Genomic DNA, 19,319 nt, shown 5'->3' on the forward strand with positions numbered 1-19,319 from the left:
GGGGATTATCTCTCACTTAGTCACACAGTATGAATTACCATTTACCCCACTCCCCCCTCTCCAGTAATATTGTGGAAATTAAAAAAACTTTGTATGTTATGTATTAAAACTGATAATAATGATTTTAAGGTTACTTCCTTGTACAGGTACTAATCTAATATGACTCACATATACACCTCAACTGTTTATAACTATTTCTCAATAAAAATCAAGAACAATAGATTATAAAGTATACCTCATTTCCTCAAACACTTGTAGTGTACCCTGTAAGATTAGAATTAAAGTAACTTTGACTATATTTTTACCATCAAATAACTGTACCAAGGCTGTTCCCTGAAATTGTGATAATAATAATAATAATAATAATAATTTATTCATTTATCCGCGCAAATTCACAATACGTTTCTATGCGCCTACCACTTAATAATGTAGGAAGATATAGTTTTTGTATTCAGTAATAGCATATTGTATATTATACCATGAGCCAAAAATATGGAATATATACTCTGGTCGATCTACGTCATGACAACATGTGTTCATGTCGCGACAAAGTGCGTCTACATCATTGGTTCTGCTGTGTTTGAAATATGAGTCAAAATGCTCAAAATTCCCATTTCCTCGATTTTTTTTTTATATTACTAGTAATGGTATAATTATATTATTCCCCAATATTTTTCTTCATTCAGGAAGAAAATACCCGTGACCTAAGGGTTGTCACTATGAGTCTAGCAACTCATAGTGACAAGGCCCCTTAGGTCACGGGTATTTTCCTTGGCTGAACGAAGAAAAATATTGGGAATAATATCTAACTGTCCAGTTTGTCCTCTCATTCACTCTCTTTTGAGAGATTGAAATACAATAATTTCAGTAACTGTAAACTGATATAAAACATGTTTATGTAATTGATATACTAGTAATCGCCATCATAATGTATATACATCAATTTATTGGATTGTTCATACAATACTTGGGGTATTGACCCTGAGTCACCTTAGCTTGGAACCCAGCGTGTTCATTTCAAGACACTTCAGGACTTCATCTACTGCTGAGAGAGTAGACAGCGTAGCAGGGATAACTATTAAAGCTACCAACAACCTTGAATCGATAGCTTTTTATTTGATACAAACTCTGATATGTGTCATTATCACAGCTGCCATAGGGATGTGTAATCTTGTATGTATGTGTGTGTATGTGTGTGTGTGTGCATGGATGTGTGTGTATGTATGTATGTATGTATATATATATATGTATGTATGTATGTATGTATGCATGTATGTATGTATGTATGTATGTATGGATGGATGGATACATAGAATATGACTATGAATATGTGACTACTTTTACTCCATGGACACAAAAAATACCATTACAAGTTATGCTGCTGGTATATAAAAAAAGAATGATGTGTACTATTTTTACTCCATTTTGCTGGATACAAAAAATACCATTGCCAATTATGCTGTCAGTATGTCATGGTCAAACAAGCAATAGCATGGGGAGAATACACTTATTCATAGCAACATTATTTAACAGTTTGTATCTGTCGCTGATATATAAAATATCCTCAATCTAGGCAACATTACGTGTCTATCTATACAGAGTGTGCAACATAGCTCTGTCACGTAGTCCCAAACCTGAATGGATCTCTGTAGTGTTATGTGTGTTTGTGTGTGTATGTCTGAATAACAAAAAATCACTGGGAGCAATTCCCAGCACCAAACTTAAAAAAACAAAACAAAAAAAACACAAAAAAACAAACAAACAAAAAAACCCAACAACCTCATTACACGTTCCTGTGATAAAAAAATTAAAAAAAAATAATTTAAAAAAAATTATGCGTCCCTGTGATCTCAGCCCTGACAGTCAAAGAATGAACAGTCTGGATAAAAGCTAAGTTAAGTTTTGAGTCATCCAATGTTCCACTTCTGTACTGAACAGACCACAAGAACAATGATCACCCAAATTAGACATGTATACGAGAATATCTAAATTATTACCGAACTGTCACACTTTCTGACACGGAGTCCTCCTAGGGTCAAAGTCTTAAGGAGGAAACATTGTGGTAACAATAACACATAAGTGGTTTAAATGAGTATGAGAAATTCAACCAATGGGAAGTGTCAACCTACATCCTGCAGGGGATACTCACATGATGTTATTAACCTTTGACATGTCAATGACCTTTGACCTTAGACAAACAATAAGAAATGTTCAACCCTATTCATTTCAATATTGTATACATTACATCATAGTTCCTGGTATGTAGTACAAGATTCACTGTATGTTAGTCATTTTGCTGGTTCCACGTTTTAGTTTCAAATTTTATGATTTGGTGATATATATAACTTAAAGTGGCCATATGCATAATATGGATGACGATGAGGATTGGGTATTTATTTTGGATTTAAGTATATAATACAATTTTATCATGACTTCCTACTTGAAAAATCAATGTACAACAACATATGTCAGGTCTGTGTTTGTAGCTCATATGAATTACTAATGATTACTAAATGTGTAAAAATAGGTTTATTGTATTATGTACAATAACAAACATTTTATACACACTTGTTAGCCTTTTGCAATGTATCAAGTTACACACATAGACCTGACATATGTTCTTTCACATTTGATTTTTCAAGTAGGAAGTCATGATAAAATTGTTTTATAAATTAAAAATCCGAAATAAATACCTAATCCTCATCCTTATGGCCACATTAATAATCAATGTGTATATGCAACTTGCCTGGAGTCCATGCGGATTGGATTTTTTTTACATTTGTAATCATTCAAGGCTAATATGCAACAGGACGGTAGAAGGCAGTATTGTTCATGACCGGTGAGTGACCCTCTTATCAAAAATTGTTTTTAAAAAACATGACCAAAAAAAAAAAAAAAAAAAAAAAAAAAAAAATATGAATGAAACTTTTGTACTTAGATTTTAAATTTACCCTAGCCAAGGTTTAATAATTTGCCATATATTAAAATATTAAATAATTCCAACATAATACTATTTAGTTATTTACACAATAAAAACAAAGAAAATTAATTATAAAATTTATCTATATTTTCTCTAAAAAAAAGGCTTTGTTTCGTATTCAGTGATTTTAACCAAAAGTTGAAAGTTTAATAAACTTTATAATACAAGTACTTCATCTATAGATAGTACATCCAAATATTCAAATAAGCACAATTTTTCATTACAATTTTTTAAAATTCAAACTTGGAAAATTTAACCAATATCAAATATGACATTTCATACACTTGCAATTTAATAAAAAAAACATGAATACTTCTTTAAATATAAAGATAGTGTATTTTTTTTAAAGATTTGTCAGACTCTACAGCATTGCAGGAAATCCAAATAAAGAGATTAAAATTGAGAAGCTCCTTGATGATGTAATCAGTTCTGTAAGTACCACAAGTATTTGGTTTGTTTCAATCCTTGCATAATCCCACCACATGAGGGCGTGGTTTATTAAAGAGGGTATGTGATAAATCACATACTTACATACAAATACAGTCCATGTGTATAAACAATTTATCTTCTGTGTACTGTGGATTGACCCATGACCTAGTAAAATTGTTTAAACGACTGCGTTTTCAAGTACTTGCTGTTTGCTTCAGCAATGTGTGAGGGCGCTGTTTCACTTCGTTCACAGTTCTTTATTTGGTTTTCTTGCAATTCACTTGTCAAGGGGTAGGGTTGGGGGATTTAATTACTTGAACTGTTACAACATAAAAACATAAAACATGAACAAATTAACCAAAAGTAGAAAAAATTGCAAAGATAAATTTAACATACCGTGGACACAGTTTTACAGTTGCCATGAAAAAGTTTATTTCGATACGAAAAGTTACAGTGAAATATAAGAAATTTGTACTTTACCATCTACTGCTAATAAATTAAGTAATAAATATAGATATTTAGTATATTTGAATATGCTAAATATATATTAGAACAAAAGTTCCAAGTATAAAATTGACAGCTGAAATTGTTGAATTCTATCACTATACTATTTACGACTAACAGGATGATCTACTACTTAAAAGATGAAGACTTTACAGACAGGTGGAGTTAAATATACAGTGTGATGGGTAGTGATACAACAGTGTGGTGTGGGGTGGCAGTGGGGGTGTGGTGCTACTGCCCTCTTGTGACAGAAAACTATTTATGTTGTAGATCAAAATAACAAATGATGAATTTTCTTGTAGTCAACACAAAGTAGAGCATAAATCATAGGGGAACATTACATTTTGGTTAACCCCAAGAAATTTCTGTGTGTCATTTGTGTGATGGACATAGACGGCAAGCACACTTGTGGTGATAGTAGGTCCACGGGAAGCCGGGTTTATACCACCCTACACCTCACATTTGAGGGGTTTATACCACCCTACACGTACCTCACGTTTGAGGGGTTCACATTCCCTAAATACTGAATCAGAGTCATCCTGAAGAAGCAATTAAGAGTCAAAAATTTCAGATACCAATTTCTCTTTCTTTAAGTGCTTGAGACAAAATGTTGAAAAATAGCATGCAGTAGTGAGTTTATGATGTTTTTATACACTGAATGAAGTGTATGGTATATTGTTAACTGTAAATGTAACTACATGTACATACAAAGCTTTAAAAAATAAATAGTGTTTAAACATGTCGATTCTAGTAATCCAGCTTTCGGTTGACTAAGATAGACGCAAACTATTAAAATCTGTTGTTGTTCAATGTGGTAGATTACACAAGTGGGTGATAGTAGTTCCTCTGTTGTGCAATTCTAATCACCCTGTGATCAACATAGTGTAAACATTGGAAGTCCCAAAACAGCACTGCAAGTTCACAGAACTCTATTAAAATAAACTAGTTTTCAGAGCTGCCTCCCTACTGAGACCATAATTAAAGCAACATCCATTCAATAGTTTATCACTGTTGTATCAACATGTTGTGACAATAGTTTTAGTTTGTGTCTATTTTAGTAAACCGAAGGCTCAACTACCAGGGTACTAATACCATATCTCTTCTACTGTAACTTATCTTTATCACTTTAATAAAGAACGAAGAATTAAAATCTTCCATAAATTTCAACATTTGAAAAGAATATACAAAGGTAATGTTGATTGTTAAAGTAATAAGCTGTATTGTAAAAAGCATAATATAGTAGTAGTACTGTTATATAATATATACAGGTATAACATTATCATAAGCCTGTAGAATTTGATTTTATGCTTCAAAGACTGACTCAGTTATTAATTTTTAAATAGAACTATGATATAATAACAAGTAAAATTGATTCAGTTTTCTGTATATAAAGCTATATGATTTCAATCAAAATATATAAACACAATTATGTAAAATTTTGGTCTGACGCTGCTCACTGGTATATATAGCCTACCGACTTAGCTATCTAGTTTGGCATACTGGCTTGTCATGGTGTATGACATTGTGATAACAGATAGCCAAGTCTCTGGGCTGTAGTATACATATAGCCGACAGACTTAGCTATTTAGTTTGGCATACTGCCTTGTCATGGTGTATGCCATTGTCAGGGCCAGATAGCCAAGTCTCTGGGCTGTGGTATACATATAGCCTACAGACTTAGCTACTAGTATTTAGTTTGGCATACTGCCTTGTCATGGTGTATGCCATTGTCAGGGCCAGATAGCCAAGTCTCTGGGCTGTGGTATACATATAGCCTACAGACTTAGCTATTTAGTTTGGCATACTGCCTTGTCATGGTGTATGCCATTGTCAGGGCCAGATAGCCAAGTCTCTGGGCTGTGGTATACACAGCCTACAGACTTAGCTATTTAGTTTGGCATACTGCCTTGTCATGGTGTATGCCATTGTCAGGGCCAGATAGCCAAGTCTCTGGGCTGTGGTATACACAGCCTACAGACTTAGCTATTTAGTTTGGCATACTGCCTTGTCATGGTGTATGCCATTGTGATAACAGATAGCCAAGTCTCTGGGCTGTGGTATATATAGCTTACCGACTTAGCTATCTAGTTTGACATACTACTGGCTTGTCATGGTGCATGCCATTGTCAGGCCAGATAGCCAAGTCTCTGGGCTGTGGTCTAGACAAATCTGACAACACTCTGAATTCAAACTTGTCAAACTACAGTTTATGTTAAGAAGTTATCTTTTTGTTTGATAACTAAATAAAAACCTGAATATGATATTGTCTGTTGAAGGATTGCCTTACCATTTAGTTACACTTTCTACGGATGATTTACATATTTCATATAAATACTTAGATTATCAGATTTTATCAAAATTAAACATATCCCATTCTCCCTTGTAAATGTCATAAGACTCACTAGAATTTAGTTAATAAAGCCTACATCTATGTTGAATAGCATCGCTATCGGTATTTTTTTGGATCGGTATACTGTTGGAAGACTTTAAGATTCTAGACTTAAATTGACTATAATTAGTACAAAACAGTAAATTCGGCAACTGCAGCTGGGGCTGACAAAAATGACCAGCAATCACTATTTTTGCAAGATTTCCTGGTTACCCAAGATTTAGTAAAATTATTGATAGGGCTACTGAAATGATCAATTCTTGATATTAAATCACTATAAAAAAACAGTAGACATTGCCAGTCTCAGTCTGAGGCAAACATGGAACACTTCACACTGCTATTAATGTCGGGAATGGCTGTTGTTGGGAAAATATGACGCTGGTGTTCAGAAATTTGAGTCTTATGTGCATTGCTACCTCTATGTCAATGTACTGGTTTGTTTGTATGTCTTCAGGCCGGGTTTTGGAGACTAAAGTATACCTGGCTTGGACATGATGTCTGTGAGTGTGAACTTATGTACATGCTGAGTATAGAAGTTCAGGTGGAATGGCACAGGTTTTTAGTTTCTCTTGAATCCTATCATTTCTCTTGATAGGATTTAGCTGATAGGGCCTCTGGCTACCACAAAATTAACTTGCATTTCAAACTGTTACCTTTTTTATCTTTCATTTTTATCCTTTTCATCTGTGTGTGTATCCCTCTTTATAATTACTCTGCTGAACTGCCGTGAACATCTTGATTAGCCAGCCGGACTTTCTTGTTAGTTTGCCTGTCATGGTTATTGTTCATATGCATTGAAGATACAAAAAAAAAATGTGTCCACTGCTCTGGTTTTCCTCCAGGCCATGATTTATTAGTGTTTACTCTTTACCTTAATTTTAAACATAATTGTATAATATCATTATTGATAATGTTTTTTTTTAGAATAATAAAACGTCATATTTGAGTTCAAGCTGCGTTCTCTCATCTCATATTCATCTATATCAATTCATGCAATTTTCAACAAACATGTCAAATGAAGTAGATATCATTTAAAATGATATTAAGTAGGATACAACAACAAATATACAATACTGAAATATATTAGGTAAGTCTAACATTACAGACAAATGAATACAAATTGTACAATTTTCTGTGTGTATATGAAATATGATAAATAAACTACGCATATGAATTACATGCAAATGTAATTTTAAACATGTGACCACAAAATGTCATGGACATTACACTGACTCTATACCTATTGTGGGGGACGGAAACATGTCAGAGTTCCCAGTGCATATTTCCAGGGCTGTGTTGTACATGTATGTAAATGGATGCCTCCCTATATCCACAGTCAAATGGAATGGCTGCAGCACAATTTAAACACTGGAATGTACCACTTTGCTTCAACAGGAGGTGTCACAGCAGGTTGACTAGATGTCGGTAACACTAGATTGTCTTTCTAATATCCCTGCTGCTGCCGACAAGATCTGTACAAGGATAGAGGAAAAATTCAATGTAAAGGGGTGTGCAGATGATGTAAGTGTTTATGTGTTGTTATGGAGCCAATGTGGTAGGTATGTTGCTCACAATGAGCTAGGGATATCCCATTCAATGTAAAGGGGTGTGTTGATGAAGATGTAAATGCTTTTTTGTTCCTATAGAAATAGCATACAGATTTTGAATAGGATATCCCTAGCAACATATCCATCACCTTGGCTACATAGCAACTCATAAACACACATCATCTGCACACCCCATCTTGGATGGTGTATCCATGGCAACATATAAATACTTACATCATCTGTTCTCTTGAGTCCTCTTAGGTTTTCCCTGCTATGTCTGAGATGTGGATAAGATAGCTGATATTCATATGGCAATGGATCATGCTGTGCATCTCTATTCAGTGGTGAATCAAGTGAGGCACCACGCCAGTATCGTCTTGGCTGTCGGTTATTTAGGAATTCTGACTCTGTGGGCCAAGACCGAGGTGCCTAGATAAACAGAATTTCACATTATTTTGTTTGCTTTCTACAATATTGTCCTTATTTGACCTAGAATCCATGTATTGTGGAGATTTTTGAAATCACATTCGAATTCCCTCTACTATGCCTGACTTTTTGCTAGTATAATGGCTATGTCAAACCTAATACTGTCAACTTCGAAATTTCCGCTAAAGACTTATTTTCACTTATTTTGCAAAAAAGTGAAAATAAGGAGTGACTAAAATGCCTTCTTGTACATAAACACAATGTACCAGTCTGGTAATTAGTAAAAATTAGACTTATGTCTTAGGTATGTTATACCTATGTGGCTCACTGTCATCACTAGTATAATGTTATACCTATGTTTAGAGTGAGTGTTTAATTCAAAAGTCTTACCAGCCATGGTTTAGGTATGTGTGGTCTAAACACAGGTTCCTGTGGGTTACTGTCACCACTAGTATAATGTTATACCTATGTTTAGAATGAGTGTTTAATTCAAGTCCTTCCAGCCATGGTTTAGGTACATGTGGTCTGAACACAGGTTCCTGTGGGTTATTGTCACCACTAGTATAATGTTATACCTATGTTTAGAATGAGTGTTTAATTCAAAAGTCTTACCAGCCATGGTTTAGGTACATGTGGTCTGAACACAGGCTCCTGTGGGTTATTGTCATCACTAGTATAATGTTATACTTACCAGCCATGGTTTAGGTACATGTGGTCTGAACACAGGCTCCTGTGGGTTATTGTCATCATCAGTGGAATAGGTGTAATCATCTGGACGTACATGATCTAAATATCTGTCCATATGAACCAAAACAGACATGTTACTTTGACATCAAACTGGTACTAGATAATATAACACAAATCATGATACAATTAACTGGTGGCCAGTATCCTGTATAATGATATAGACAATGAGTGATGATGATGATGATAATAATGATAATGATGATAATGATACTGATGATAATGATACTGATGATAATGATAATGATGATAATGATAATGATGATAATGATAATGATGATAATGATGATAATGATGGTGATGATAATGATACTGATGATAATGATACTGATGATGATAATGATGGTGATGATAATGATGATAATGATGATATTGATGATGATGATGATGATGACGATAAAGATGATAAAAATGATATTGATGATGATAATGATGATAATGATGATAATGATAATGATTATGATGATGGTGATGACAATGATAATAACAATAATTTGTAAACAAATTAGGTAAACACAAGTAGTCACTCTTACTCACAAGAAACCACAAACAATCCAAGTATTTTACATTTCTATGTATGGTGATGTTTCAACATATAAGGAAGCAATAGATACATGCACAGACTGGATATGACAGTCATTACGACTAGGAAAACTATGACAACTATGATGATTTAGATAGATAGTTTGTAGAAGATTTTTTACCATGAGTATACAGAAATAACACATACAAATGTAGTTAGCACAAACGGCATTTTCAATCTTTGTTACACTAAGCAAGTCATATATAAGAGTGACTCTATTTTTTTTCATGTTTCTCATTACTTTTTCATGGCAACTTTGGGTTGGTCGGTCGAGTTAAAAAAAGTAAGAAAATAAAAAATTATCATCTCCATGTTTCTCTGCCTCTCTTTTTCCTCCTCTCTATCTTCTTTTTATTAGATTCCTGATAACATACCCTTTCCCAGCGGCTTCTCTACACAATTGGCATGTTCTCAACCCCCCCCCCCCCCCCCCCCCCCTTAAATAAACTTCCACCATGAAAGAAATACTCTGTTCATGAACAAGTGTTGTCCCTGCCGCCATGACTGTAGATGATGTCGCCAGTCCAAACACTTGCATTTTCTTGCCAGAGAGGGTGCTATTTTGCAAAATATTAAGGGCAGGTAATATGTCAGGGCTGAAAATTTGGGTCGGTCGGGTAATGAGAAACAGAAAACAAAAAATGGGGTCACCTTAAAGCTCTGTAAACTTTGGACAGCTTACCAACTAGTAACTACATCATTACATGTTATATCTTTAAGGTAAGAAGAGATAAGAAATTAAGTAAGATTCATAATTAATATCATAGATCATAGAAAAGAAGAACCAGGAAGGTTAGAATAATTAGAGTGGAAATTCTTAGTTCATATTTCATTTAATATTTCACTATTTATTCAAACCAGTGAGTGATTTGTCACTTAAATTTCTTGATAACTTTACTGTAGATGGGAGACAATTTGCAATGCAAACATGAGAACATGTGAGTTCACAGAAATCTCAATAAACAAACACAGAGGTGGACGTTCATTCATCTACCCAGTCACTATTAACTCACCCACACTTCCTCTTAATGTCACTCATGCACACACAAGCTCATTCATTCACTGACTGACTGGCTCTCTCATCCACTGACAGGCTGATGCTCACAGGTGTAGTCACTCCCTCCCTCCCTCACTCACTCACTCACTCGCTCTCCCCACCCTCCTTCCTTCCCTCACTCAATGTACTTGTTTTGAGACAGCGATAAATAACACGAGAGAGTGACTTACTTGAGGCATGCATTCAGATCTCTACCCATCCTCTTTTCATAGTCTCTGTGTTGGTCTTTGATTGCACTGTTGAATAGTGATAATATATAAACAATATTAAAATGACTGTACAACATTATAGAAAACATCTAAATATACTTATTAAACATTTCTTGCATTTTGTGATACGTACTGGTCTTTCACAAAAAAGTTTAGAATGCTATTTAATGATAGACTAGTTCCTGATGACCATGTTCTGAGTTACACTACGTTATATCTTCACAAATTACTATTATGTGTGAAGATAACATAGTGTAAATCGGAACATGGTCATCAGGAACTAGACTAACTTACTGTGTGTATTACGGTAAATTGAAAAGAAATAACTATTACTCTATGTATTTTCCAGCTGGCAGATAAATCTCTAGTTTTCTTTGTACCAGACTTGCAATTATGTGTTATTCTACATAAGTTATTCGCAGGAACAATAATATTTATTTGACCCCTAAGTTAAAATACCATTTCATCATTTAAAAGTTGGAATCAGAAAGGGTCAAAAAAGTTTCTCAGCAAAAAAAAAAGTTGTTACAATATACATACAGTATTCTGTATTGTAGAAATTTGACATTTTGTTCGGCTTCCTTTCTATGATAACGTAGTTGTTCTTGGTAAGCTCTCTGTGCGGCAGCTTTCAATCCACTAACTTTGCCAAGATCTTCTATACCAATCTCCTAAATAAATACAACAATATTACTGTATTGCCTTCTGCACTTGCTAAAATTCAAGCAATGATTATATATAGCCATTGGTTGCAAAAAAGAAAGATTGAAATGTTACAACACATTGTCGTCTCAATGTGGTATGTTTCTCTCCGTTTTTTTTACTAGGGTATATTTTGGGCATATCTTTTCACAAATGTTGTAACATCGCAAAATTGTATTTTGGCTTAATTTTGTAGAATTTATTTACAGTCAGTTGAGTGATTTCAAAACTGCATGTAACAAACTGTTTTGACATATACATACAATTAATGGCACATCCTACCGTAGGCATTTCTAATTCCTAACTTACTTACTGACTGGATACGTTGGTTTTGGCATGTACAGGTACAGAAGTATGTATGACAACTATAAATGCTATAGAATCCATTGTGCACACACTTGAAGCTATTCAGGAGGGTTTTCAGACACCCCCCCACCCCACATAGTTATGCCAAATCAATATAGTCGACAGTCTAGACACTTGCTTATTCTTGCCAGAGAGGGTGCTATTTTGCAAAATATTAAGGGTGGGTGAAAATAAAAATATTTATCAAACACCATACCCATGTGAGGGAGCTGATGGGAATTACTGGTGTGTGTGTGTGTGTGTGTGTGTAAAACAGCCTTCTGCCAATACTCTGAATGTGTGATTTTGGACTATGTTTTCGTTTTGTACACATACACAGTCATAGAAAATATATGTTGGGTGACATCATATACATTATGATACATGTTATTTAACTTACAGGTGCTGGTTTAAATGGATTCTTGATTGTCAATCCATCTAATATCTGTACTGTGGTAGAATGGAAGATATTCTCTTCATAATGATTCTCATTGACTAGCGGATTGCCCTGAAATTAGACAACTCAGTTTTAGTGAGATAAAAACCAAAATATAGTTTTGATTAAGATAGAGAGATATGTATGATTACATTTGAATCATTCTTGTCAGATTTAGTAAGAAAACTGAAGAAGGACAAGTGATTTCTATGAAACAAGTCTGTAACTTGTGTATTAATGAAGAGATTTTGAAGTATATGTATGTCATATCTCTTGGTTGAAAATCAAGAACTTGAGAGAGAGAGCTTGAGAGCTTGAGAGAGAGCTTGAGAGAGAGAGAGCTTGAGAGAGAGAGCTTGAGAGAGAGCGAGAGAGAGAGAGAGCATGTTAATGAAAGGAAATACTTAAAATATGTCTTACATAAAGATGTAACTCTGTCAGTCTTCTTAAACCTCTTAAGATGGCCATGGTATGGTGACTGTCTAAGATAAGATTATCTGATGCATCTAGTATCATTAAACTAAATGAACTAGCTACAGGCTTGATGTCACGCTGTAAACAAATATACAAATGTACAATGACTGTATTGGTGATTCAGAGAGTAACCTTGATATCATATATACACAAACACATGCATGTACAAATACATCAATCCACACACACATTTGTACATGCAAGCACACAGGTGTATGCATATACATACAGATACTAGCTAGCATGCCATGCATTCACATACAGAGTGAGATACATGTATATGCCCATACACAGACTAGACATGTGCACCACAATGCACACAACCTAAACCCTTTATCCAGAAACTACACCATATATACCAAAAACACACACACACACACATACACACATGCACATGCACACAAACACATACCATACCAAACACAAACACACACACACACACACACACGCACACACACACTCACAGCCCACACACATGCCAATAGATTTTGGTAGATACTCCTAGAGAACAAAAACCTACAAACTATAAACTAACCAGTTTGTTTTTCTGTACATAAAGTTCTTGTAGTTTAGGGAGTGCCTGGATACCATCCAATGATACAAGCTGTATACATAAAGATATATTTATATTACTACATTATTCACAACACAATGCATAGTAAATTGCTCAACAAGGGGATATATTGTTAGGTGGATAATTTTTACATTGTCACTAATAGCTTTGTATTTATTTGGGGTACTTGCAAAAAATTCACACAGGGCTGTGTTGTCTGTAAGGTACACCATGACATGGTGCCCTCACACATCGGTCAACTTGGAGAGAGGAGGCCAGTGAGGATGGAGTAACACAACGTATCTTACAGTTTAAGGGCTGTGCTGTCCAGGTTCAAATAAACTATCAATCCATTTCTAAATTGTTCTTTTCTGTCAAATCGGGTATATGTTGATAATTTTTTCAAGTGTTGAGGGCGCTATACACAGTGCGATAGCATAAATATCACTATGCCTCACTCGATAGGCATGATTCTAATTCTATATGACTCTCTGAGAGTTACTTTACCCCTAACCTTTCTTCTTTTTTTGAGAATTTGGAGATATATCTAGAGTATGAAATTGGTACCCATATTTTTTGACCTAAGAGAATCCTTAGATTGTGAATTAGATTCACATTTAAGGATATTTAAATTAGATCCATGGTCATGGAATTTGTGTGTGAAAAAGAAACCAACTTGGATGGCGCATCCCCATTATGAGAGTAAAGGGAGACCTCCCCTCCCACCATTCCCCATAAAAAACTAAAACAAGTCATTTACCGACCTTATTATTGTTGATATATAGTGTAGTCAGACTTCTTAGAGGTGGTATACTACCTATAGTTGTCATTTCATTCATACCAAGGTTCTGTAGAGATAAAAATATTAAAAGCCTCAATACATATTTCAATAAACACTGCCCTCTCTGTTACAGTATTTCCCTCATTAACAGCGCCCTCTAGCACCATGCTATCCTTCTACCTTTACAATTCTTATTATTCAAAGTATTCTGAATATAAACCTTTGTAAATCATTTAGTATTCTGGTTATCAGAAAAACAAAAGATTGCATAGTTTGGCCACTAGGAGTGCTGTTTGGAAGTGGTGCTATAGATCTTACTTTCACTAATTTAGGATGCTCTGACGGGACCATGAAGCACTTTGAAAGTGGGTAATGCACATTGATAGAACAAGACAAGTGTTCTGAGGCACAGGTAATATGATTTTATTTGATGTAGATATAAATAATACTTACCAGTTCTTCTAGGAATTTACAGTTGTCTAAACCATCTAGTTTGTGTATGAAATTATGTGAAAGGTTCAGATATACAAGGTATGGCATTATTTCGATTCCTTTAAATCTGTCCAAAAATTGAAAAAGATTGAGTAAAATATCTTTAAAGTTTTTTAGACCAACTGTTTGCAAAATAATAGATAGGATGACCAGTGTCTCAACACACACACACACACACACACATACATACGATGTACACATCTTTCACATAATGCACACACCAGACAGACAGACAAAAACAGACACACACATACATAGAGAGAGAGAGCGAGAGAGACAGAGAGAGAGACAGAGAGAGAGACAAACAGAAAGAGACAGAGACAGAGACAGAGAGACAGAGAGGGGGAGGACGGGACAAAGACAAGACAAGACAGACAGATAGATAGACAGACAGACAGACAGACAGGACAAGACAAGGCAAGACAAGAAAGAAAGACAGACAGATATAGATAGATAGATAGATAGATAGATAGATAGATAGATAGATAGATAGATAGATAGATAGATAGATAGATAGATAGATAGATAGATACGGACATTAATGGTATCATGTAGCATAATAAAATCTGATAGGGTACAAAAGTACATATTATAAAAATTGGACAGGAAAACCACCTGACTGAATTACCTCTCTATCCTGTTCAGGGAGACATCTAAATGTCTGCATTCTTTGAATGGGAATAATCCTTCATGATCCAGTATATGTAAATCATTTAATGATAAATCACACTTCAAACATTTAGATGGTTGTTCTATGATATTAGGAGATCGTAGGCTCTGTACACTGTCAGGAAAAATAACAAAAAAACATTTACTAACAGATGGTTGTTCTATGAACGATATTAGGAGATCTTAGACTTTGTACACCGTCAGGGAGAATGATTTAGAATACATGTACATTTAGATGGTTATCGTATGATATCATTACGACATTAGGAGATATATGATATATATGCACGGATTTAATTTGTGTTGTCTGTTTTTTGTCATTCTCTGCACTTAGAGTTTGTCATAAAGATTCAAAAATAATACAAATAATGTGTTCTGACTCTCTCCTGATTTTGGACACAGGTGGGCAGAGTAATGACACTCCTGAACTACTTCAGTGCATTTAGCACTCTGGTAGGCTCATAAATCAGCTGTTGTGGGCACGGTCTAATCTAGACTCTCTCACAGTCCTCGGAGCTTCGCTTTACTAAAATTAAAGCTAAATGAATTATTTTGGATGTACCGATACCATCTACATAACGTACTACACGACCGTACTCGAATAACCTTGTACTGTGCGCCCTTATCGACCACATAGAGATATCTGTTCATTGACATGTGACTGCGATACTCCGTGTTTTCGCGAAGCCTGAGCAAAAACACGGAGCGTTGCAGTCACACCTCAACGAATGGTTATCTCTATCATGGTCGATGAGGGCGCACAGTACAAGGATATTCGAGTACGGTTATATAGTTGGCATCGGTACATACAAAATAATTCATTTAGCTTTAATTTTAGTAAAGCGAAGCTCCGAGGGCTGTGAGAGTCTAGGTCTAATCTCCCTTTCCCCAAATGTTAGGACAGGCTGGTACGCCTGGACCAATGACGCCATTACAGTCTAGCTATCTGGCATTTACTGTACTATGTTAAAGATTAGACATCTGTTCACCTAGGGATATGTCAGGGTCTTACAATCTCAAACTAACCATATAATGATTACATATCATAAGTAGATAGCATTAGATAGTACAACCACACCAAGTCCCTATAATGCTAGACACTATGCAAGTGGAGTTACTGTAATACACACATTTCTTCATGGTTTTTGTTATAAAGGTCAGTAAGTAGGTAAAATCTACCTGTGAGTTCCAAAGTATTATTTGACCTGGGTTTCCAACCAAAATTACACAGAGTACAACATATGGAAATCTATGCCAGTTTTACCAGATTTCCCTCTTTTATTACGAGGGGTTAAAAAAGGCTAGAGGTTTTATGATGATGAGTTTCCCATAAAAATGATAGTAAATGTACACGGACAAAAATTTTAGCGGATTTCTTTCCTCTGTTTAATACCAAAGTTCCAAGGTACTAGTAAACTAAAAACGCTGTAACAGTTTCCTTACCTTGTTTCTTCTCCAAATTTGAAATTATACGCTAATGTAGTAATCTGACACATTTTCAAATCCAGGAAATAGTGGGGAGGTTTTGACATGACATTCCATGACCTTGGAAGTAATCTTAGAATGTGTGTATGACTATCCACTAATCCTGGCTCTAGGTAGGTATGAAGATTCATGGTGTCAACAATATATTGACTGCCCAGGTTTGCAATATCACACAGGCCTATAAATAGAGATACCAACAAAAACACATAAATTCAATGACATTTACTACTAAAGGTTCAGAAGTCATCAATTTTAGGCAAATTAGAGTGGTCACTGATATGGATGAAGATTTGGTATTTATTATGGATTTTTTAATTCATAAAACAATTTTATCATGGCTTCCTACTTGAAAAATCAATGTGAAACAACATTGACCAAGTCTGTTTGAAACTCAATACACTACAAAAAGCTCAAAAATGTGTAAAAAGTTTGTTATTGTACGTACAATAACAAACATTTTATACATTAATTAATCTTTTGCAATTTATTGAGTTACAAACAAGGACTTGGCAAATGTTGTGTCATATTGATTTGTGAAATAGGAAACCATGAAAAAATATTTACAAAAATTAAAAAACCAAAATAAATACCAAATCCTCATCCATATTGCCACTTCAATGAATAAGAATGAAAACTAAATGATTAAAAATAAACATTGTAATTTGCACAATTAATTATAGAAGTGAAAAAAGAAAAACAGGAGGTACCAATATATAAGACAACTAATATTTCTAAACTATTTCCAATTCTGTAAATTAATAATATTACCCCAAATTTTTTATCAACAAACTTTGGCCTTTTCAGGGGACTTGTGAATATTTTTAGCAGAAAATTACTGACGTTATGACATATCTTGACCAACCCTAGCAACTGATAATTTTGCATGTCAGTTCGATTTCTTGACATCACGTTTTTTGTTTTCTTTCAGGATTTGAAGTTTGTCGGTTGTCATTTAGAGTTAGTTCACGGTCACAATAGTCACGTACACTGAGACATAGAAAGAAAGACTAGATATCCTATTATATCGGCTCACGTTTTGAAATGAGTTTTTATGGGAAACTCTTGCTGTTTTAGACTCCACTTCGAGGAATGCAAACACATCAACACTTATTTACAAGGGGGTTTACAGAACAAAAAAAAGTAACAAGGCGGTGGACAGTTAGACGTACATAACTGACAAGTACTTTCACACCAGAATTTTACATATAGTGACGCTAACTTTTTCACACCTCTGGTTACTCAACACCTCCAGCAAATTTGGATCATTCTGTCAGATCCAGTTAGACACTGAAGAAGACAAGTGATTTGTTCGAAACATGAATGTATAGTATCGTTATGACAGTAACTCGTACGTGCTTCAGAGGTAGTCGGCCGTTTTGGCACCGGGGCTTTGATCTGATGTGTTTGAGTATTAGTATTTATAGTCTTGGATGCCTCACAGCTAGACTAGTTGACTACGATTGTGAGAGTAAACAAAACTTTAAATGGCTGAGGTCGACTACACTGTGCACCACTGTTGACAAGTTGTTACATAGTTGTTTACTTACCTAGCCTGTCACGTTACGCTTATTTTTTTACGTTCCCCTTTTCTTACATTTTCTCTTATATGAAAACAGTCGACAACATCTGTTTCTCAGGTTCTAAAAGTAAGACATTTGAAACTGTAGAGACGTCGATCAATACGCTTAAAAAAACACCAAAGTCACATTCTTGTGCGAAAAGACATCGCCTAAGGTAACTGGAAGGACGCCGCCAAAGGCGAAGTTTCGTCACTATGGCCACTGCACCACACAAGACGTCGATTTTCGGAAGGTAATCTTCAATGATTATCAAAATATGTAATCAAAACACCTGGTTTTATGGCTAATGACTTGTTTATAGTATGGAGAAATTAAAACTGAAGCGACAATGAATCGATTTTTTCTTCTTATTACGCCAGATTACATAATCAAATACTTAGGGAGTCGATATCCTTCTAGTGTGACCTGAAATGACCTCATTACATTCTCACAACTATTAAATTTTATCACGCTCTTACCCATGGTAAATGTTACCCAGAAAAGGAAAAATCCACAAATATGTACATGGTACATCCAACTGGAGTAGGCAAACTATACATAGTTTATTGTACCTATATGAGTAACAAGAGACGGTTATTTATATTATTTTTTGAGGGGAATGGAACCAGAAGCCATAGGATTAATGAATTTCTAAGGTTAATAAATAAATTCTCGGTAAAAGTGCATATAATATGGGGCTGCTTGACTTAAATGAATTGCTATAAAGATTAATCATTCTCGTTAAAAGTGTGTTTTCCTGTATAAAAAGGTCACTCTGGAGATAAGAGATAACAATAACCATTTCACATAGTGATTATATAACGTATCTATCTTATTGTAGTCTCTTAATTACTCGGTTTTGTCAGTGTTGATATGTTATAAACATAACTTGCTAAGCCGGAGCTCCTGTGACTACTACAGGAGATAAGTCTTTAGCGTTCTTTGTCAGAATGCA

The 19,319-nt window shown here is 34.8% G+C and overlaps 1 protein-coding gene across 1 annotated transcript; it reads right to left on the reverse strand.

Annotated features, from left to right (window-relative positions):
• Window positions 1-7,444: 7,444 nt before the first annotated feature.
• LOC144446054 (uncharacterized) lies at window positions 7,445-18,501 on the reverse strand. The gene is made up of 13 exons (XM_078135743.1): window positions 18,353-18,501; window positions 16,764-16,983; window positions 15,280-15,435; window positions 14,613-14,718; window positions 14,143-14,226; window positions 13,361-13,429; window positions 12,772-12,903; window positions 12,316-12,423; window positions 11,409-11,539; window positions 10,830-10,895; window positions 8,967-9,069; window positions 8,084-8,278; window positions 7,445-7,774 (listed from the first exon to the last, which is right to left on the reverse strand). The coding sequence occupies exons 2-13, from the start codon at window positions 16,934-16,936 to the stop codon at window positions 7,718-7,720; spliced, it is 1,380 nt and encodes a 459-aa protein (XP_077991869.1). The 5' UTR covers window positions 16,937-16,983; window positions 18,353-18,501; the 3' UTR covers window positions 7,445-7,717.
• Between the last annotated feature and the right edge of the window lie 818 nt (window positions 18,502-19,319).

Source organism: Glandiceps talaboti, chromosome 14 (genome assembly GCF_964340395.1).
Source record: "Glandiceps talaboti chromosome 14, keGlaTala1.1, whole genome shotgun sequence".
Taxonomy (NCBI): domain Eukaryota; kingdom Metazoa; phylum Hemichordata; class Enteropneusta; family Spengelidae; genus Glandiceps; species Glandiceps talaboti.